At 41.1% G+C, this 23,123-nt stretch overlaps 1 protein-coding gene across 1 annotated transcript in view; it reads right to left on the minus strand.

Annotated features, from left to right (window-relative positions):
- CDH8 (cadherin 8) overlaps positions 1-23,123 on the minus strand; it is a 139,480-nt gene that overhangs the window by 72,125 nt on the left and 44,232 nt on the right. The window contains exon 3 of the mRNA XM_066327958.1: positions 10,226-10,345. Coding sequence (XP_066184055.1) covers positions 10,226-10,345 — 120 coding nt within the window. The remainder of the gene's footprint in view (positions 1-10,225; positions 10,346-23,123) is intronic.

Consider the following 23,123-nt stretch of genomic DNA (forward strand, 5'->3'; position numbering starts at 1 on the left):
ATTTGGAGAGTCTAAAATAGCAGGATGCAACTCAATTTGGCAAGTAAAAAGCATTTTGTGCGAGGGAAACAATTAACTTCCCAATTACAATAGAGCAGATGACTCACAAGACAGAAGAGAATGTGGAGTCAAAATGAGCTGAATGTGAGACAACAGCAACTTGCTGATAAAAGTGCTCAAACATTTCCTGGTGTATTAGTTACTATCTTATGTGGAGGAACTGTGGAAGAATCTTTCCAGTGCACTGACACAGGTAAGACTGCAGCTGGAACAATGTGTCCAGTTTTGAAAAATACTGAATTATATAGCCAGGGAAGTATAAGGAAAGCCTTTACAGCAAAATATGTGAAAATTACTGGGAACTACTCTCCTTTTCCACTGGGAATAAGAAAAGAAATAATGGACCTAAAATAGAGCCCCAAAATGGGTTTCAGCTGCACCAAGAGAGATTTCAGTTGAACATTAGGGGAGTACTGACAGAAGGCTGCCTCTAGAATTTGCAGTGTTCCCATTCCTGCAAGTTTTTAAGAATTTATCAGTCAACCATCTGCCAAGAATGGGAAGGGAAAATCTGATCCTTTTTGGGGCCAATGGAAGTCCCTGTATTCTCACTTGAGATTCCTTCCCTCCATAATGCCTAAATCAAGGCTTTGTCTCCTTGTAGCCTGAAATAATTCCCAAAGCTTTCTGCCATGAAAAGACGTGGTTCAACCACTGAACATGCATCCCGCAGAATTTCCCTTCAGATCCTCTCCCTCAAGCTGGGAAGATCAGGGAACAGTCTGGAAGGTAAAGAAGTCAAGAAACAAACTATTCGCTCCAAGGATGAAATCTCCAAATATTGAAGTACCTAATTTTTTTTTTTTTTTTTTTTTTTTTTTTTTGAGGGGGGAGGCTGAATTGCTTTTCCTGCACAGCCATCAGTGTCCCACTGCTCAAGAGCAAATAAAGCAGCTGCAGAAGGGGATTTACTTTTGCAGTGGTCCTGACTGCACACACTGAGCAATTTGCACAATCTGCCTCCCAACCTGAATCAGTTAAAATGCATCCCTGGGGACTACATCCAAAAACCTATTTGGAAGAATATCCACTGTCTCACTCTGAAAAAGTCCAGGGGAAAGGAAGCAAAATGGCAGAGGCTGCAGCTCACAAAAAGAAAGCAAAAAAAGAACAGAAATAAGGACCTGGCTTTCACCTTTGTCTCTATTTTTTAAAGGATCTCTTTATGATAATGCTATAAAACTATACATAATAATAATTGAGCACATGGAACAAACCCAAACAAGCACTATGCAAAATTGGAACCCCGCCCTGAAAAGCCTTTCTCAAGCATCTCATTCATCTCACACGCTTTGTTGAAGACTTCCTGCTATTTCAACTTGCATACTTTGGTACTTTGGAACTTTCCCTGCTTCATTTTGCAAGAGCTAAGTAATTGCTTTCATCTTCCTTCCGTGCTAGAATCCTGGTGCAGATTCTTACTAAACACAATAGTCATTTAGGAGCCAAATTCCTGAAAATCAATCTTGCAATTTCTTCAGAGCCGTGAGTGGCATTCTTTGTATTCCTGTGAAGCACAGCGACCTCAGTGATGTTTTAGCAGTCCATGAAAAAGGTTTACTTGGAGATCTGTGGAAAATCTGTGCCATAGTTCTTAAAATATTAGTAGATCACAACCACCTTTACTCAAAGTTTAAAAAAAATGCACTACTTTGATGATGTGATACAGGAATACTGATCCACTATTTTTAATTTTAATTAGTTTTATCATAATCTCCTTAATAAGAATTATCATCAAATATTCTAATTTCTTGCTTCATTCCTAAGCAAGACAGGAAACATACCTGCAATCTCTAGCAAGGCTGCCTAAGTTTTACAGAAAGTTATTAATTACAGGAGTTGTATGAACTACACTGAGATCTAGATATATTTCAAATCAAAGACAGTAAACACAGAAAAAAATTATGACTAGCTGAAGACTCAAGTGATATTTTACATTTTATATTTCTGTGCTATTTTTCTATTTTAAGAAAATCTAATAGTGCACATGTTTTATTCTAATGTTTAGTTTTAGAAAGTGTATGGGGAAGATGGCACTTTTCTGTTAAACAGAGCTCAAGGTTGAACATGGATTTATTAATTTGGGTGTTTTAACCTGAGATTTACTTTATTTTCTTTTTCAGTCCATATTACTACAATTTTTGCAGTTTCTGCTCTTGTTTTCATTTTGAAACAGACCCTGCAAGTTTCTGGGTGCACGTGAAATTATCTGCCTTTCTCTATGTGCATTTTGCTAGAAGCATATCCTATAGGACATGACCGGATAACCCCTGTAGTAATGTTGCCTTTTTAATTCAGGTGGACTTGTCTCTGGGTTTCAGAGAATGGGTTCAAAGCTTTAATCTCTACTTACCAGCCATTCCCTTTTCCTTGGGCCCCTTTCATTGGCAAGGTGAAAGGATCACTCTCTCACCAGCTGAGAACAAATTCAGTAAATAAACATTTGGCACTGCATTTACAACCTTGTTTCTTTAGGATTTCATTTTTAGCAATATAATAGCTGTGATTACACCAGACACTTTACAGAAAGTAGCCTTGGATTCTTTTTCAGGTGATTTACAGCTCCAGCTGTGTAGTTCAAATTCCTCTCTCTAATTCAGGCCCTTGAAGTACATTATTTAGATATGTTGCCCGTTTTCCTACTCAGCATGAGGACCAGTCAAGTTCAAACTACCTCACGAGCTTTCTAAAATGATAGAGCTATTGCTGTGAAACGCAAGGAATATGTGTGGTATCAGCTTTTTTTGTTACTGCTATTACTTGATAAACTCAAGAAGCAGAAATCGCTTCTTTCCAAATGCCAATCTGCCTTGATCTTAAGCCACTCATCTTTACCAGCTGCAGACCAGCAGCACTGTGTTAAACGTCTCTGCAGTGATTTTATACTTATTTTATTAATCAGCAAGGACAGCTCTTGGTGCTACTGAAGGGCCCAATCCTAAACACCTGACCCACAATAGCTGCACTTTATACTTGTAGCTAACGAGTGTGAGCTGCAGGACTGACTCAGCTCTGCCCTGGCCTCTCCTAATGGGCTGTCACCAAGACAACTCACAGGGCCGCCAAACATCTCAGCACAAACACCTTGACAAATCCCGGGCTTGCACAGACTGTTTAGTGCACAGGGACATGAAAAGGCTCCCAGCAGTGTGAGAACAGGCTCTGCTTCCAGCCCTGGGCACTGCAACAGCAGCGAGCAGTGGCACACCACAGGAATCCTTGTGTGTGCTGCAGCCACGGTGCTGCCCTGCATTGCTGCTGCTGCTGCTGCAGCCATCACAGTGCTGCCCTGGCATTGCTGCTGCTGCAGGCACAGTGCTGCCCTGGCATTGCTGCTGCTGCAGCCACAGTGCTGCTCTGGTATTGCTGCTGCTGCAGCCACAGTGCTGCCCTGGCATTGCTGCTGCTGCAGCCACAGTGCTGCTCTGGTATTGCTGCTGCTGCAGCCACAGTGCTGCTCTGGCATTGCTGCTGCTGCTGCTGCAGCCATGGTGCTGCCCTGCATTGCTGCTGCTGCTGCTGCAGCCATCACAGTGCTGCCCTGGCATTGCTGCTGCTGCAGGAACAGTGCTGCCCTGCATTGCTGCTGCTGCTGCTGCTGCCACAGTGCTACCCTGCATTGCTGATGCAGCAGCAGCCACAGTGCTGCCCTGGCATTGCTGCTGCAGCAGCCACAGTGCTGCCCTGGCATTGCTGCTGCAGCAGCCACAGTGCTGCCCTGGCATTGCTGCTCTCTGGGCTCCATGAACCTGGATGCTGCTGCACACACCTGCCTTCTCCTACAGGAAGGTGCTCCTGCTATGGCAGAGGTGGAATGACATGAGCTTTCAGGTCCCTTCCAACCCAAAGCACTCTGATTCTGTGGTACTACAATTCTATGAAAAGGAGTTTCTACACTCACCCATCCCAGTTCATGCCTCTTTTTATTATTTCAGTCAGGAGTTTACTTAACTTTAAATCTGCAGTAACTGGCACAGCCATGGCAGCAGGAGCAGTCAATAAAATGAGCTGGAAAGCAGCAGCTCAATCCACGCTCTGACTCATGTTGAACAAGTACTTTCTCTAAACTAATCCCATGAGGGTTTAGATCTAAAGTATTTAGAAGCTGAACTATTTAGGAAGGCTCTGTTGAACACGAGTGAGTTCTGTTCCTAGCAGCTCATTACTTTCCCCCTACGGTAGTAGATTCCTTCCTGTACCAAAACTGTTTCCCCATTTCTCTCCAGCCTGAAGTGCTTCCTTGTCACTGTATGATGAGTAATTACAAAAACAGTCCCCATGTCTCTCTTTTATTAACACCTCTGAAATTATTTGTGCAGTGATTTCATATCCTTCTTTAATCACCTCTGATCCAGTTTATACAAATTTAGTTCAATCAATCTTTCATTATAAGTAATATTCTCCTGACCTTTGCTACCCTGCTTTGAACCTCCTCAGTCTCTCAGCAGTGTTTTTATGATGACAGCTCTTATCAGCCCTACACACAATATTCTGAGGGCACCTTGTACCACTGGGAATGAAATGGACATTAACAACCAGATAGAAGAAATAGCCTGAACATCACAAACATATCTGTAACTTTGAAAAGGTGCTGGTTTATACCCTCTTGCTCCCTTATTTGTTTTCATTCTGCTGGACTCCGTTATAAGGTCTAAATGGAGGCAAGACTGCAATTGAAAATAAGAGATTCAAACCTGGCTTCTGTTGAGTGAAGTTTTCATTCCTCCTAGACCTATTCATTTATGTTCTGATTTCAGGGATTCAACACTGTGGACCAGAGAGGGTCACACACTAAATTAAAAACTCTGCTGTTTAAGGCATGTGCTCTTTCAACTGAAAGTTAAACCAGCTATAGGGGAAAACCCCACAATTATTCACTCTCCAAAGAAACACACACATTCTATTAGGAGAGTGTTCAGCTTTCTGGGTCTGCTGACTCTTCCATCCATCTCAGCTGTACCTCCTTAAGCCTTGGCTTTGGACAAAACGCCCACATCCAAGACAGCAGTGCTTAAAAGCTGTTTTTTTCAGCCAAACTAAGGGCTTGTGTTCCACTAATCCCATGTGCTTTCCAGCGCAGCAAGGCTTTGCTGTAATTTGCCTTATTCATGGAACTATATTTCAGGTATGTGTAGGAGTGACATAATTTAAGTTCATGTGAAATGTAAATAAGTCAGACACAGCTGAAAATGTATTTCCTCTGCCATCCCTATATTGTAGAACACAGTGTCACTTCATATTACTTTTCATTATGATAATCTTATTTTAAAGCTGACAGTCATGATTTAATATCCTTGAAAAAGCTTAAAAGTGAGAAGTGTACTCCAGCTACTTTTAGCAGTCTTAAGGCACCCCTTTCCCAGCATTTGGATTGTCATCATTTGGATTATGAGAGAATCCATGCAACTTGTGTACCTTTATAAATAAAACACACTCAGGCATCAGTTACTGAGATGGAACCATAATGATATAAGGAATATATCTCAGCCCACTAGGAGTTTTGTTACTAATCTGATACCATCACATTGTAAGTTTTGTCTCTCACAGAAAAAATCTAAATCTGTGTCTTTGTCATGTATTAGTTATATCCACCCCCAGTGGTCATAACAAAATTCACCTACAAAAAGCAAAAAATATTCAGAGCAAGCCATCAAAAAAGCATTTACCCTAAGCCACATTCAGAGCACTGAGTGTAAAATAACTTGCGAATTACCTCCTTTCATGTGTCTATAACTCTTACAGAAGAACTTGCAAACTAGAACTGCAGCAATATATGCATTTTTCATCTCAGGTAATGGAAAATTATTGTTTTATGGGTCACTCACCAGCACTTGTTTCTTTGTGCCCAGCATTATAGAACTGTTTCAGTGAGGAGGTTGAGTAATGTGAGTTCCAGCTGAGACTGATTCAGAGAAGGGCCACATCCAGCTCCTGCCAAGCCAGGAGGAACCAAAATGCAGGAGAGGAAGCAACTGCTTCCCTCCCATTCACCCTCAGGTGTGACAACCCTTCCTTAGCACAGGCACAAAGCCACATCCTCCCTCCTCCTTTTGCTCTCCCTTTTTGTTCTGAGGATTACAGAGGCAGAGGAATCACGAGGCACTGTTGGGATAATTCCTCACAGTTCACTCTCCCCGTGCCATCAAAACCAAGCAGGAAGGTCACACAATCCTTACTCTGAGCCAGGAAATTAAAAAATTACAGACAATACTGCCCTGGTGTAGGTAGCTGCACAGATCTCCATTTACTCTTGGTTTCTAAGAAAGATAATAAAAGGCCAGTCATCTAGAAAAATTATAAATAGACCAGCTCTCAATAGCTATACTTTTGATAACACTTGAGACACTCCTACAAATGACAGAAAATATTTACATTCTGAAGTGGATCACTCTCACACAGCCCATTTCTTAAAATGCTGATTCCATTTAGGGGAAGACACAATATCTGTGTGCAGAAACAATTCGGTTTCAAATTAACTGAAAAGGCTTTCAACTTATCAGGGCACTAATGAACTGTAACCACAGAGAAAATGCAGCTAAACACACATCCACATCCTCTCTCACACCCCCAAAAAATCCCAAACAACCCTCAAACCCTAAAATATGTACCACACTTGGAGGATCATCTTCAGATTTAGTTTTCTGGGGGTGAAACACTACCGCACCTTCTCTGCCTTAATTTGTACACTGTCACAACAGTATCCAAACACCTTCCCACATGAAAACATCCCCTGAGGGTCCTGAAGATGACAAGATAATGTGTGTTCCTGGCTTAGTTACTGAGAGTTGTGATGGTTCACATTGCAAAGATCGCACAAATATAAAAGAAACAAACATCTGCACACTTCATATTTGCTTTAGACATTTTGCTTTAGAACAATCTTTTTCACTCTGTATATGTGGTTGCAGTTTTGACATAACTACCTGCATCTGGTTTGATTAATGATTAAACTTTTATGTGTATTTTACACACCCTAAACAAACAAATGTGTGCTGTTCAGTGAGAGCGTGATGGTGATTCCACCACAGATGAAGGGTACGACACAGAGATGGCAAAGAAACAGGGAACAGCTTCAGTACAGAAACTCAGACAATCACAACGAATTAGAGAAGAACCTAATTGATGTCCTCCACAGATCTAGAAAAACGGGGGATCTGAAACCATTTATTCACTCACAAGCAGCTCCATAAGATGAAGTCACTTAGGGACTGTGGCCACAGTTGAATTCTTTGTCGATAAATTCCCCTTAGACACTAACATGTCATTTTCATGGTAACTGAACTGCTATGCAAAGAATATTTGTAGCTGGAAATGAAGGGAGGAGGGGAGAATTAATGCCAGTGAAACAGGAGAAAACTCCTGGTTTTCAGGTTCACCAAGAAGCTTTGGAGTTCTCTCTGTGTTCATGATAACAGGAATCATTTTCCTAGGTGAGGAACAGTTACTTCTTTGGATTGAGCATTAGGACTTAATGCAATACAAATAAGAAAACTAAGTAAAGTGAAGCATTTTTTTAACATTTGGAATATTTTATTCAGGCTATTTTTCTGTGAAAGAGAATCTTTTGTGTGGGTGGAGAATGCACTTCTCAGCTCTTTTAGGAAAGCTGACATGTTCCCATGCTCAGGCACTAACTCTCCCTAGTAGAAACCGAGAAAAACCCTACAGTCAATTCCTCTCTAATTAGGAGAGCTCATACAAGTCATTGCTGCATGCTATAGTTTGCAATATTCAAGAAACCAAACAGTATATTTAGATACTTGATGGTCCAAGGTCTGTTCAGAGTTATATCTCCACTTGATTGTGACAAACAAGCCACAGGAACTAAGGGCCTTCATTAATAAACACTCTCTTAACACACTTATTTTTGGAACAAGCTGCTCTTTTTCCATTGTACTGTGCTAGAATTTTTCTCTGTAAAACTCTTATTTTACATGCAAAATAAAAAATAAAAGGCCGAATCACATTCCAGAGATCCCTTTCACATTTAGGATAGCTGTCCTTCAACCAGAGAAACCGACTTGGGACTAATCCATTCATATTTATTGATTCACACTATTTACATGAAGTCCCATAAAGTTGGGGCATTGCTAGGAATGGGAAATAATTTTTCCAGGCAATTTCATCAGAAAGATTTCAAGAAATCCCAGCTTTTAAAAGATTACAGAAGTGCTGCGTTTAATATTGGTGAGAAAACTTAGTTCACTTAAACTACCAAAACCATCCTTTGATAATTTCTCCGACATTTATTTTATAGTTTTTTACTCTGCACAAGGACAAGAATTTTTACTCCTGTTTTACTGCTTTACAACTGTATAAATTCAGGTAGATGTTCCAATGTTTTAGAAAGAGTTTTAGTTTTCTCCTCCTTATGAGATCACAGCTGCTTCACTCACAGTGGTTTTAAAGGATTTCTAGTAAAGGTGACAGAATATTAGAAATATTATCAAATCATCTTAAAATTTACTTTTTAGACATAACTAAATAAATTTCCTGTATGGACAACCTATGTAGAGAAAACAAGACGAAATAGATTTATTGGCACTTCTTTCATTTGACTTTCAAGACTAGAAAACCACAGAGAAATGAAGTCGCCCTAAATGCATGCTAATAAAACTTCACACCAACACCCATGATTGATGCTCTTTCTCCTCCCAAATTGATCCAACCAATCAAAAAAGAATTTTCAATGGAAAATCAAAATACATTCACTGAAATTCCCAAACTGTTGCAGCAGCCCTCTTGTTAAAGGGTAGAAATGAGCCAAGGCACAGAGTTCTTGTTTATCACAGCATGAAAAGGGTCCTGGATTATTCCTCTTTACAGCTCTGCCACCCTGACTCGAACTATTCACTGACTCTGGCTGCAGTAGCTTCTGTGTGGGTTTCCCTTGCAGCCTCTGACTGCTGGTTATTTCCTGCTGAGCTCTGACTGCAGGGATCGGTGTGCAGACTGTGACTGCAGGGATCAGTGTGCAGACTGTGACTGCAGGGATCAGTGTGCAGACTGTGACTGCAGAGATCAGTGTGCAGACTGTGACTGCAGGGATCGGTGTGCAGACTGTGACTGCAGGGATCAGTGTACAGACTGTGACTGCAGGGATCGGTGTACAGACTGTGACTGCAGGGATCAGTGTACACACTGTGACTGCAGGGATCAGTGTACAGACTGTGACTGCAGGGATTGGTGTACACACTGTGACTGCAGGGATCGGTGTGCACACTGTGACTGCAGGGATCAGTGTACAGACTGTGACTGCAGGGATCGGTGTGCAGACTGTGACTGCAGGGATTGGTGTACACACTGTGACTGCTGGCTGTTACCTTTTCACCAGGTTCCAACAACAGGCTCTGACTGCAGACCCAGACTGAACCTCACATCAGGATCCTCCCCAGAATCCTTCTTCTCCATGATATCCTCCTCATGATGATTCCCCCTCACCAGCTAACCCACTCTCTTTTATCACACTTATCTTTATTGGATATGACTGTCACTCATCAGGGGTGAGGCTGTATTGGGTAATCAACACCGCTGTTATTATCAGGGACAAGGTTGCCTGTACTTCCTTCTCCTACACCACCCTAAAGTGTACATTAGCTGGGAACACTTTAGACTCATACTGAACATTACGTTATGCTCATCAAACCCCACAGGTCAAGCCCTGCATTCTATTCTATTCCAGTTTTGTCACACAGCTCCTCCTCTGCCTTCAGCTGCTCCAGCAACTTCTGTAACATTGCCATCACCATCAACCCCATTACCATTAAACTCTATTTTCCCTGTATTTTTCTCTCAGATCAAATTCTGAGGAACATGAGCGAGACCCGAGTTATACCTGCGTGATGAGACATACAGGAGGCAGGGGATGGTCACCTCTGGTAATATAACCAGAGAATTACTCCAGGTTGGAATAAGCCTCTAAGGCATCGAAACCAAGCATTCCCCAGCACTGCCAAGCCCACCTTGTCCACGGCCCCAAGTGCCACATCCACAGAGCTTTAAATCCCTCCAGGGATGGGGACTTCCCACCACTGCTCTGGGCAGCTGTGCCAGCACTAAACAACCCTTTCCATGAAGAAATTTTTCCCAATCCCCAATCTAAGCCTCTCCTGGAGCAACCTGAGGTGATTTCCTAAGCCAGGGGCTACTATTTAGAGTCACCTACCTGTATGGGGCTCAATAGAAAAGTAAGGCTGTCCTTCCAGAATGCTATAAACCAGCTTGGCACTATTTCCATACACTGGATCATCTGCATCTGTAGCTGTTACTTTAGTAACAAAGGTGCCTAAATAGAAAGAATACACACAATTAATGTTTACACTCACTAGAAATTTGCATACCTTATTCAAAAACTAATTTGAAACAAAAAATTCATTTCCTTGTGAGCTGTAGAACAATAATAAAAGACGGGAAAATATCAGTATCAAGTTAAAATATTACTTATGAAACAGAAACAAAACATTTTCCTTCAAGCCAGTATGTGCCAGCACCCTGAATTTCTGGGTAAAAGAAAAGCCCTTTTAGTATCTGTATTATTTAAAGTTTCTTTGTAGAATGCATTTAAAGCTACTCAATAGATCTGTGTAGACTTCAGCATTTGCAAAGGAATCATATCAAAGGGATACAAAACACAAGGTTAATAATACAGTATAATATGTTGCATTTAAGACTTGCAAATTCACATTTGAAAGAACTTTGCCAAGTTACAGAGACCAGATAGAAAAACAATAATAAAAAGGGTTCTTTTTCCTTCCCTTGGCTTGCAGCCATGATAATGATTTGATGTGGCCACAGTGACAGAGTTGGGACAACAACGATTCTCTCTGAAATGAGTCTCTGCCACTCAGGGGGCCATTGTTCAGCCAGAGTTATAAATTCCATACTCTGACAAAAATAAATAGGGAAAAAAAGGAAATTACCCTTTTTATTTCTTAGACAACATAGCACTTGCCACTTCTGTAAGAAGCAAAATGGAATGAAATTCAGTTGGCTGCATTAAGGTTGCTGCAGAGAGGTTTTTTTGGCTGACATAAAAGTATGATGGCATTAATTAGGCTGACAATAAAGACAATATATACAGAGGGAGAGAATGCAAGAGAAGGAGAAAGGTTAAGGGCTGAATTATGTTCAGAAAGGAAAATAATTACAGCACCCATCAAGAATCCCCCATTCTGGATATGCCAATAAAAATAGCCTCCTGTTCATTCTCAGCCTTGGTGTGCTGTGAATCCTGATCCCATGGCCCTTCAGGACAGCAGAGCAAAGGGAAGGAGATCCATTTGCCACACCTTAGTCCTTGCCCTGTGCTCCCTTTTCCTCTCTCCCTGCACGGCAGTTTTGTGTCTTACAGCACACATAAATTATTTAGAGAAATGTCTGGATATCTAGGTATCATTTGTGTATGACCCAATAGCTGCCATTTCACTCTCTCCCAGCTTGCCACTTCAAACACCAGGGCAAGATGTGGGGCCAGGCTTTGGAAGGATGGAGAACACCTCTCTTAGGGAGCACAAGTTTTGCAGGAACTGAGGTTGTGACAGCTCTGCTGCATGGAACTAATGGGGTGATTCCCAGTGAAGGGAATGTGGGTTGCAGAAATACATCTCTCTAGAGAAAAAAATGCCTTGGGCTGGTACTGGGCATTTATTTTTTGTGTGTAAATTTACCCATTCTTACAGGGGAGAATATCAGCAAAGGGAAGAAGAGGATAAGTGACACCCAAGGATCTCTCCTGGGCACAGCAGGGGCCAGAGGAGTCCTGCATATGGTGCACATCCCATGGAAAAAGAATATTATGGCACATCTCTGACAGATGTTTGCTGAACCTGTTCTACAAATATGCAAACTGTTTGGGTTTTGAACCTTAACTGTATCCAATGCTGAAAGGTGATCTTATACCTAACCTTTAACAGAATAGTTTGTAACCTGTCACCAGGCCTGAGAAATGGAGTTTATCCTCAGCTGGGTGGTTAGTTTGTAAGGCATTTCCATCAGAAGTGCATTGTCTGACAACAACCACACAGTACCACCCAACTCCCGACAGCTCTGATGGAAATGCTGAAGGGCACAGGTGACACATGTGGTGCCCAGCCCTGTGGCAGGTTCAGCAGCCTCAGCCTGCAGGTGATACCCTAAATGCCCTCCTTCAATATACAGAGGAAGAGGGAAGCAGCCCTGGGGCACACTCAGAGGCCATGGCACTGGTGACAGAAAACAGGCAACACCAACAAGGCAGTCTGCAGGAAGCCTGGGTGTGGATGCTGCAGGAAGAAAGGGACAAAAGCCCCTTGTGGCTTGCCCACGGCAGTCACAGGGCTCTAGAAGCTGGGGCTAATGGGATTGTCTCACACGCTCAAGTTCTGCTGGCTCAGCTCTCACTCACTCATTACCAGGGCCCTGCTCTGCTGTTCCCACAAACAATCACCCCTCAGCTGAGCTGTGCCTCCCCTCTCTGGAACTGAGATCCCAGCACATCCCAGCACATCCCCCAGCTCCCTGCAGCCCATGGCCCAGGGTGACACCAGCCATGAATGCAGGCTCAGAGCTTCCCTCAGCTGGATCCAGGCTAAAGCAGCAGGTGATGTGCTCATTTCTGTGGCTGCTATCATAAAACTTGTGGTTTGTAATCTCCTAAGACAGAAGAGGTTTGTGCAGAATGTCACACAATGGGACAGGGCTAGAAAAAGATAAGGCTCACCACAAAGTGAAAATTTTAGAGTAGTTTATCAAGACTGTTTCATTTTGTTTCCATTATATACTTTATACACAAAGGAAAATAAAAGAAATAAAACTGTTGACTTCTTGGAGATTGTGTTTGATTTTCTTTGCTGGCTCCCATTTCAAAGGCCTTCAGAAATAATTACATTGCTTGTTTAGAAAGATTTGATATATAATTTCTATTCTTATCATACTTCACTTGAGAACTCCTGAAGACTTTCTATAGATATTTATTTCAAGATTCCCAGACTTGAATGGATATGCTGATTCTTTGATAAGCACATTCTTTATCCTAAGTGTTCATTAGATACTGAAGTTGAATACACCCTAATAAAAAGAGTTAATCAGTGTCTAACATTGCTTCCAATCCTGATGCTCAGCTTCCAATTTTACCAGTTTTCTTCTCGCAATATAAAATAATTCAATCACTTATTGAGACCCCAAGTTCAACTGAAGTTTACAAATGTATTAAAAATGCATGGGTAATACGTGTCAGTATTTCCAGTTAAAGTATACATAAGGCAGGGGGAAAGGCTTCACTTGAAGTGTGATTATGATCTCACCTAATCAAATTAATGAAGGGAACGGACAACTGAAAATACTCTCCTGCCTTCTAGAAATCAGTTTCTTCCCCAGCCAGTTTCTCCCACTCAGCACTTCATTTCCGACGATCACACACATTTCTGAGGCCTGTCAAATCCAGTAATTTGCTTCCAACAATCTCACTGATGAAAATTGTTTAGGGAAGATGTGAGCGATCATGAAACAGAAATTAAAGAAATTGCTTCCACTATTGAAATTAGTTAAGCTTTGGCATAGTTTAAATTTTATCACCTTTAATTTGAAATTATTTTTTTTTCTTTATACCTTGAGTCAAATTTTCTGCAGGTGTGAAACATGCTACATTATGTTGTTCACACGGGCAATAATGGGTACATTTAGGAGCAAACCCTGTCCCTTCTGCAGCTGCAGGTGATGCTGCTGAGTCAGTGCTGCCCTGGTTCCCCTGCAATGTGCTGAGAGCTCAGATGGAGCAGCCAATCCCACTCCCACAGGTGATGGAACCTGGGCACCAAAAGATTTGGAGAACTGAGACATTCCTGATGGTGAAAGACATTGCAGAAAAAAAGAAAGTCACAGCCACCACGGCTGTTTTTAGCCAACCTCCACAGCAGAACTCTGCAAGCTTTGGATTATCAATATTTAAGCAGGATTTTACTCCATTACTGACACTGCAGTTATAAACTACATGTACATAAATATTTTTTACAAGCAAGATGCGCTTAAAGTTTTAAAGATAAAAATTTTGCATTGAAAAAGCCGTAAGAATGCGGGGTAGGGCATTTATTAAGTAAATGCTCTTGGAAAAACAACATTCTGGATTCTGCTCAGCAAATAAACTGCTAAGGTTTCTGTTTGTGTTTCATTTTGACTGCATTTGGCTTGTGTTTGTTTCTTTGTCAATGCTACAAGAACTCATTTAGCCAGGGACTATAAATTTGAAATGGTGCCATTTTTATAAGTAAGCCACTATTGTAGCCCAAGTCACTGTTGTCCTAATTACAATAATATTGCAGTTTTATATAATCTGGCCCAACAACATAATCACTGTTTCTTTTTTCTTTATGTACCTAATGTTGCCTTATGTAAACCAAGCACTATTATTTTGGAAGATGAAGCAAATTTTAAGATGTTCTGTTAAAAAACTTTGTGTGTTTTTTTCCTCAGGTACACTTTAGCAATGCTAATGACCCTTAAGTATGGATTTAACCACCATAAACATAGACTGCACAGAGATTCAACAGATTTTAATTAATGAACACTTCTAATGTGCTTTAACCATTAGCCATTGCTGATTGTTTTACTCTGTCAGTGTCAGATTGTTTTACTCTGTCTTTACAACAGGCCAGCAATTGGAGACACAATTAACAACAGGACTATTTTTATATGGCTAGGTGAGAGAGCCTGTGTTTGCTGGCAAACCAAGATTAAAAACCATCATAAAAATAAGATGTGTGTGCTCAGCTAGTGCTTTTCTGTTGTTTTGGCTGTGTTTTTATGTGCAAGTCAGGGTACAGATTCTGCACATTAGTCAGGAAGAAAAACGCATATGCTGCCACAGGGAGTAGGAAAGGAAATTCTTTTGGTGTGGCAGTGAAATGTGCGTACTGGGAAAAAAAATCCAAAAAATCTAATTTGAATGTTCTAGAGGAGGTAATGCACAGTTGGTGCCAAGAATTTACATGAATCCATATTCAGTGAACAACCATTTTGCTGAAAGATTGTAATGGCTGGTAAAAATAAATAACCTGACCCTAATGAAACCTGGTGGGACCGTGTTTTCTCATGTTCTCAGGGACTTCTGGGGATTTTTAGGGTTTTTTTTTTTTCTTTCCTGATACCCTTTTTTGGTCTCACTCAGCCTTTCTTACCTAATCTTCCCAAGTCCTGACAGGCTGAAATCTCCATTTCATTCTGAAGATCTGATTACCTGCCTGATGGGGTATTAGTAGAGTATTTGCATGACAAAGCCTCACCATTATTTACCAACTCTTTTGTTTCCCTAAGAGGATCCTGTGCTTCAAAACCTTCAGCTGGCTTTGGAGCTGGGAGGATGGAAGCCCTGAAGCCAGGGGTGGTCACACAAAGCATTGTTTGTACCCAGAAGGTCAGATAACCATTCTTCCCAAAATGAAGCCTTTTCTTCACTGTCCTTCTTTGCTATAATCTCACAGGTAGCATGACAGTTGTTGTCATGGTAACAATTTTTTATTGAATAAAACTGCAATAATCTCATAAAAACCTGCATAACTTCTTGACATGTAAATTATTACTGCCTCAAAGCTGAAGGAACTTATTCTTATTTGTTTTTCATTGTTGCTCGTGTTTTTAAATGCAAAACCATAGTTTTAAGCCTTATCATCCTGCATTATTGCATGAGACCATTTCTAAACACAAAATCTATGAATTAGAGGTTTCACTAACCAAATAAAGAAAATGTATATGAAATAGAAATCTGTTTAAAGCACTACAGAACTTGTTACCATATGCAAATTACCCACATAAAATATCATTGCATTACATGTCTTGGTGTTCATACCAATATATGAATACATACACACATAAATTGTGGGAATGCTGCAAGAGTGCTTACACGTTCTTTTGCAGATCATATATTATTATTTCGGCCCTGCCTTCTGCACCTTTATTTGAATGTATTTTTATTATTATCAACAGCTTCTTCATTGCCAATGTTCCAGGGGTCCAATGTGTGGATCAGACCTCAGTGCAGGAAGATTCTCTCTTCAGAGTCCCCAAGAGCCAAGTACCAGGAAAGGCAAAGACAGAAGACAGACAAGCAGGCTGTTGGACTCAATGATCCTTGAGGTTCCTTTCCAACCCAGGAATTCCATGATTTCCTGATTCTGTGAGGAGAGGATGTAAATCCCCCTTGGAAGCAGTGCTGCCAGCACAGGGCTGTGCTGCCACCTGACCTCAGAGCCCACAGGACCCCAGAACCACAGCAAATCCAAAGACTGCTTGGGGAACACATGACAGAGGACTGGGGTGAGTTTTTCACATCTTCCCACACTCAGAGGCAAGCATGTAAGAAATAAAAAAAAAAATCTGCTTTTTAAGTGCCCAGTGGACCCTTAATGAATAAAAAATGAATGAGGCAATAGATGACAACTTCAGCAGAGGTAAAGGATAGAGATACAGGCCAGAACAGTTCACTGAGGGAAAAATGGGCAACTTGTGCTTGCCATGCTGGAGAACAGGAAGGCCAGCATGCATTCTGCTGTTTCCATGGCAGAATCCAATATGCAATCATTTCTAGAGGCAGAAATGGGAAAGAAAATTTGTGTATGTTACAGATGTAATACTGGTATGTCAGTAATGAGAACCACATAAATACACTGATACAAGACTTCTCTTTATCTTCTGCGAAGAGAAAAACAACAACAAAAGCTTCCTTGCAATGAGAAATTGTACAAGGAGGAATAGCTTCCCAAGGGAAATAACAGAATCCTCCTCAGTGAAGAGTTCACTCTCTTTGCACAGGATGCTGGAATAATGTATTCTAAGGGAAAACCCTAGAAAGACAGGAAGATTAACTAATAGGGTAATTTGTCTTTCCCAGCTGTAATTTATTTGACTCTAAGTAGTGAAATACTGTGATGCTGTCATGATCTTGTTTATGATGATTAAGGTAAGGAAGAAGGAAAAGAGGGTTATTCATACAACTCAGTTTTAGGCTCAACTGGCTAAATCAGATACCTAGCTGCACCAGCTGCCTGCTTTACCTGAGGGAGGAAGACAGAATCATCCTCTCCTGGAATGCTCCTTATTTGGCTGACTGGAGAAGAACAGAAATGAAATTGGCCAGCTAATGTGAATGCCTAAATGTCAATCCTGTGATTCCTCTCTTCTGTGGATGTACCCAAAACAGGCCTCCTCAGTCTCTAATTCCAGCCCTCCAGGAACTGCAAGTGTGTAAAGCTGACACTCCACTAAACAGGACAAGGAGAACCTTGCAAGAATTTTGAGTTTGTTTACATTAAATTCTATCATAGAATCCCAGAATCATAGAACCATTAATGTTGGAAAAACCCTCCCAGGCCACAGAGTCCCAGCTCAATGCCCACCTTGTCCCCAGCCCAGAGCACTCAGTGCCACCTCCAGCCCTTCCTGGGACACCTCCAGGGATGGGCACTCCAAACCTCCCTGGGCAGCCCCTGCCAAGGCTGAGCACCCTTTCCATGGGGAAATTCCTGCTGCTGGCCAAGCTGAGCCTCCCCTGGAGCATTTTAAGGCCATTTTCTCTTGTATAAATCTCTGCCTAAACACCTGTGGGCACTTATATACTCATATAGACACCTGTAAACACTTTCTGAAATAAACTGCAACTTATACAGTTCCTATTTTGCTTATAATATTAAATGTGAGTTACAAAACATTATTTGCTTGTTTTGCCACTTTGTTTGATGTAAGTAGTTGAATGCAATCTCACTGAAATGCACAAAGAGAGATTTTTCAGTACTTTACAGACCTATAGGAAATGGCAGATGCTGCCCTAAAGAATTGGTAATCTAGACCAAAAGTTTTAGCACCCAAAAAATCTGGCTCAATGAAAGAATCTGAAGGAATCTAACAGCTTGGTCTATAATAAATTATGTAGTACCATGCAGGAAAATGCAAGAAGCTGTTTCTTGGTTCCAACAGAAGAAGAATCCTTTCATACCTTCGATACACTAAGTGATGTTTAGCTCCACAAACAGAAGAGGTATCCAGACTGTTTCTCCCAAATGTTACATATGTCTCAATGTAATTTCTGGAGTGGATACTTTAGGAAGTTAATGAAACCTTTAAAGAATGTTAATGTCATGCAGGACATGTCTGAGTCCAAATCTCTGCACGTTGACCTACAGCATATAACACAACAATGTTTGTGCACATTGCTCATGTGCCGTTTTAGGGACTTTTTATCATGTGAGGGGAACTGGGAGAAACATATTGTATGCAAATGTGTGACTGCAGGAGTATGAGAGGAGCTGGCTATGCCTGGAGAAAAAGGCTGTCTGAACATGCAGGGAAAGGAGCGAGCTGGCAGCCTGGCACCTCGCAGCTGTATAATGAGGGCTGGAGGAAGCGTGGCTGGGAAATCTAATCAACTGCATATTTTACCAGCTCTTGTCTGCATAAACTAATTGTTTTGGAACTCCGATGCTGCCTCTTTAACATAACGTTTTGGAATCAGAAATACTTCACAGCAGAAATACATATGCAGATTTAGGGATATGGATTCCTCCCAGGCAATTATCCTGGCTGATGTTCCCCGAGTTTACCTGTGTGGATCGAATAAGAAGGGACCTTCTGCTTTTTCAGCTTTAAGGCTGGCAGTTCTTTCTTGCTACAACTTATGAGATGGTGCCATTAGAGAGCCTGCAGGTATTCCTTTGCAAATTCCCCTGGGTGGCTGTTTGTTAGGATTAGTACACGGTTTGAAACATCACAGGCAACAGCAGAAGGGTAAAATGTATTTTATGTTTGGCTTAAAGAATTATGTTTTCCTTTCATGCTATTTTTTTTTATTCTCCCTTTAGATATCATCCTCGCTATAGAATATTAATTGATATTTGTGAGAGAAGTGGGAAATAGCTCCTCTTCTGTTCGGGACTTTTTGAAAGACTGCTTGTCTCTAATCAATTGACTATTTCATCAGCATTCATTCTGCGAGGTCCCCAGGCAAAGGCAGTAAAATTGGATGATCACTGTACACTGTATTACCAAGCAGAAAAAAAAAGGCACTGTAAGTCTTGTTGATTCCAATGGAAGTTTCAGGTTATGCTCAGGTGTATTGTAAAAAAATGGAAATAAATAATAAAGCAGCCTAGGCTGTTTACTGCAGAAATTCTTTCATTTATGACTGTGTGGTGAGAACAGAAAGTGGCTGATACCATCTCGCAGCTTTGATGCTCTGCTGGCTTTGTTCGGGAGAGTGAAGCCTGGAGTGCCAGCAAGTGTAACCCAGGGTGCAAAAACAGGGACTGAAATATTGTCCCCCCCAGGCCACTGAAGGGTCAGCAAATGGCAGAAGCCCTCCTGGGCCCCAGGGAAGGGGCAGAGCTGAATCAGCTGCCCAGCAGCTCCCAGGGATGACTCCCGAGGAAGCCGTGTTGACAGCAGTCCACAGGCAGCTGTGAGCTGTTTTCATGGAAAAACAAGAAGAGCTGCAGATTCAGCACTTAATCAAAGAGGTGTCAGCTCAGGGCAGTGTGGGGAATGACCAGTGCCAGAGAAAAAAAAAAGGATTCTGAATTGCATCTCATTTTGCCAAATATCAAGTGTGTCCATCAGAGAGATGCCTAACACAGGCCACTTGATGAGGAATTCGAGGAGTGTTGGTCCCTGATGTTCTAAAGCCAAGTCTTTGTGCTAGCAGAGCAACAGAAATTACAGTTATCAAGGTTTCTGTGAAAATATTACCACACTGAACTTAATCTTCTGACCTAGAACTTTCTGCTTTGTCTACATTTCCTGTGATTGAAAAAGGTGAGATTATGCTGCAGACCAGTTCTGTGGCATTTCAGAGAGCATCAGTCTGGCAGGAACCTGTGCTGCTCTACTTCCTCTCATCCCTCTCTTTTCCACGGAGGCATCATCCCCTGGCCAGCAAATAGGCTCATGTCACCAGACAAGCTGCTTAGAAAAATGAGACAGCACAACTTCAAAGCCTGCAAAACCAAACCACACCACTCTTTGAAACACCTTTTTTTTTTCCCTTCAGAATTTTACATTTGAGGAAATTGTGAGAAATCCATGCTGAGAATAGATTTAAACTTGTAACCAGAGGAGAATGCATCAGACACCTGAGTCAGAGACTTATTTTCACACAGTCACAGAACACAAACACGATGACGCATTCGATATGTACAAATGGAAGCGACCATAAAAGATTTCAGAGGCAGAATGTCTGCAACAAGAACAAGATGTTTGTGACTAAGGAGGCAAGAGGAAAAACCACATAGGACAATCACCTAAGACTGCCAAAATTTCCTCTGCTCTGCCATCACATGATCAACATGTGACAGCTTTGTATGTCCTCATCCCAAAACAGGAACATCATGGAAAGATGAATTTCTCTATTTGGAGGAACTCCATAACTCCATTTTCTCTGTTTGGAAGAACTATGTCTTCAGTTCTGATCTCAGCAGATTTTTTCCTGCAGAGTTTATCTTTACTCTGTGTCATCTGCACAACTTTCCTTCGTGCCAAGGGGAATGCATGTGTGTAAAAACCAGAAAATTTGTGACAAACTGCTGCCAGTGAATGGAGAGGAGGAAAGATAGTGTTTGTCCAAGAAACCAGCACATATCAATAGCTCCACACCTTGCACAGGTACGTCAGGCCTTGCTCCTAAGGATCAGACAGTGCCTTCAGAACCTTAACACTCAAATACTTCCTGTCATTGGCACAAACTGCTTGGAGCAATCCCATTGATTTTGGTAATTCTGTATTGTCAATTAACTGGTTGAGGACAGTAGGACAATATAGAGGGGGATAACTGAAAGATCAGCCTATAAAGCCCTAGGAATATTAATTTCATCATGGTCTTAGAGCTCATAATGACCACATAACAACAGAAAATTTTGACCAGACCTCATGAGAAATGAAAAGCACAAAAATAGCAGCACGTGCTCAGAGCCATGTTTTCTCAAGTCAGGTTAAGGAACAGACAGCCCCGGTGCTGAATGTCCTGAGCCCTTCCTGAAGGTTGTGTGTGACCATTTTAAACACACACACACTCACCAAAGAAGTATCACATAAAACTCCTCGGTACAGCAGCTACTGCCTGTGATTATGCACAAGAGGAACAAGTGGAGGAACAAGACAACATGAAAATATGCTCTTTTTTTCCAACAGCTGTTACACTGTTGCCATATTTTACAACATCTGCTGGTTTTTCCCTTAGCTTTTGCACTGCCTTTGCATTTACCCTTTGGGCTAATTTGTACTTGACCCCAGTGCTCCAGTCCCTTTATTCCACAATTTTGTGACAAACTATCATTGATTTAACAGTCATGTTCTGTGCCTTAAAAATCAATGATAAAAACCCCAGCAAGACAGTGAGGTTGATCTTGATAACATTTCAGGTCAGGTTTTTATCACAACTTTCTGATTTGTCAAGTTATTTTATCACTATTCATGTCAGACATTGCATGTTGATTTCATATGGAGCAGATTTTGTCCTTTTGCAAACAATTTTTAAGTGGAAGAGAATGAATATCTTTGGGAGAACTGGAAAGCAAAGCTGCACTATGTACAGTGTGGTCCTAATACACGTGGCTGGACTAAAGAACTCTGCTCTGCTTTTAGGGAAAAAAAAAAAAAAAGACAGAATTTCTTATCTGCAGTGGTGTAATCAAGGGCAAACCTTGATTCAAGGGAAAACATTCCTAAGTAGATGTGCTTGTGCCAAAACCGAAAATTGATATTCTGACTCAACTGAAATCCTAGACCTTTTCCAGTAAAGACCTTTCATGCAAGCATTTAAGGACAGAAAAATGTTATTATTCTAAGCTTTTTCATATGGTAACTATTTTTCAAGTGGCAAAGGCAAAAACATTTCTAGAGCAGTGTCAGACTGAATTCCACTGCATGTACTTTATTTTTTTTTTTTTAAGACTGTGAGGAAAATCCTTAATATTTAGAGATTACTAAAGTTTGTCTGTTTACCTTAATTCAGGCAAACTATGAGAGAATTCTCTTCCCTTATGGCTTTTGTTCTTTTTCCATCTGTGTCCTTTTTTATTTCACCAACACGTTTGTCACTCTGCTTCAGTCGTCTCCTGTCTTCCAACATGACACTCGCTGTCTAAACACTCGCGGCTTCGCTGAGAGCGAAATCAAGAGATTTCACTCCTCATTCCTCCCATGAAAAAAGGGATCCTAAAACTCTGCTGTCAGGAGACAATACCCACTTTGGCTCCCATTACCATCTCTGCACGTGTTTTGGAGAAATTGTGAGTCTGTTTGTAGATGAGAAGGTAACACAGAAACAGAACATACTCAAGGGAGAGTGTGGGGTTCTTTTTTTTCCTCTTTTCTTTCTTTTTTTTTTCTTTTTTTCTTTAAATAAGCTACAGAACTGGTTCCAATTACCCTTATGGATCTTCTAAGCTTGCTCATTCATTTACATAATATTCTATCTTCATTGCAGGCACAGATACAGAGCTCATAGACAAATGGGGAGAGAAAAAAATAGAGTCTTGGGGTTCTTACTCACAGAAGCATAGATAAATCCTTTTTTTTTTTTGAGGTTTTAACTTAGTTTCTACCCCAGTGTGCCCTTTTACGTTTAAAAGTGATTAAACAAGATTTACAGAAAAATCAAATTATTTCCTTTTTGTAATACTTGCCATAATGAAGCAATTCCACAGATTTCACTTTTTGATCTTTAATTCTTCAAGAAAATTAATATCATAATTAAAAGATTAAAATGTACAGTTTCAGCAAAGAACATATTCTCCATATACACTATCAGCTTTCACAAGCAAATTCATCTTTGGAGGTGGGGAGCAGGGCTTACTATGGTAGATTACGTGGAAATTACAGTAAAAAAACCCTCAGTTTAGTTCTCAAAACTTTTCTTCTTTTTTTTTTTTTTTTTTTTTTCTTTTCTGGAATGTGCTGGTCTCTTTGCTCAAAGAGAGAAGGAATGATTTCAGAATAACTCTGAGCTCAGTGATGTGGCCGGCAGCTAGCGCGTGTGTGGGAACGCTGAGAAGTGAGCAGCACTCCTCCCAGAGAGAGCTCCGGGTAATACTGATCCTCTTTGCACCAGG

This window comes from Sylvia atricapilla, chromosome 12 (genome assembly GCF_009819655.1).
Source record: "Sylvia atricapilla isolate bSylAtr1 chromosome 12, bSylAtr1.pri, whole genome shotgun sequence".
In the NCBI taxonomy this organism is placed as follows: domain Eukaryota; kingdom Metazoa; phylum Chordata; class Aves; order Passeriformes; family Sylviidae; genus Sylvia; species Sylvia atricapilla.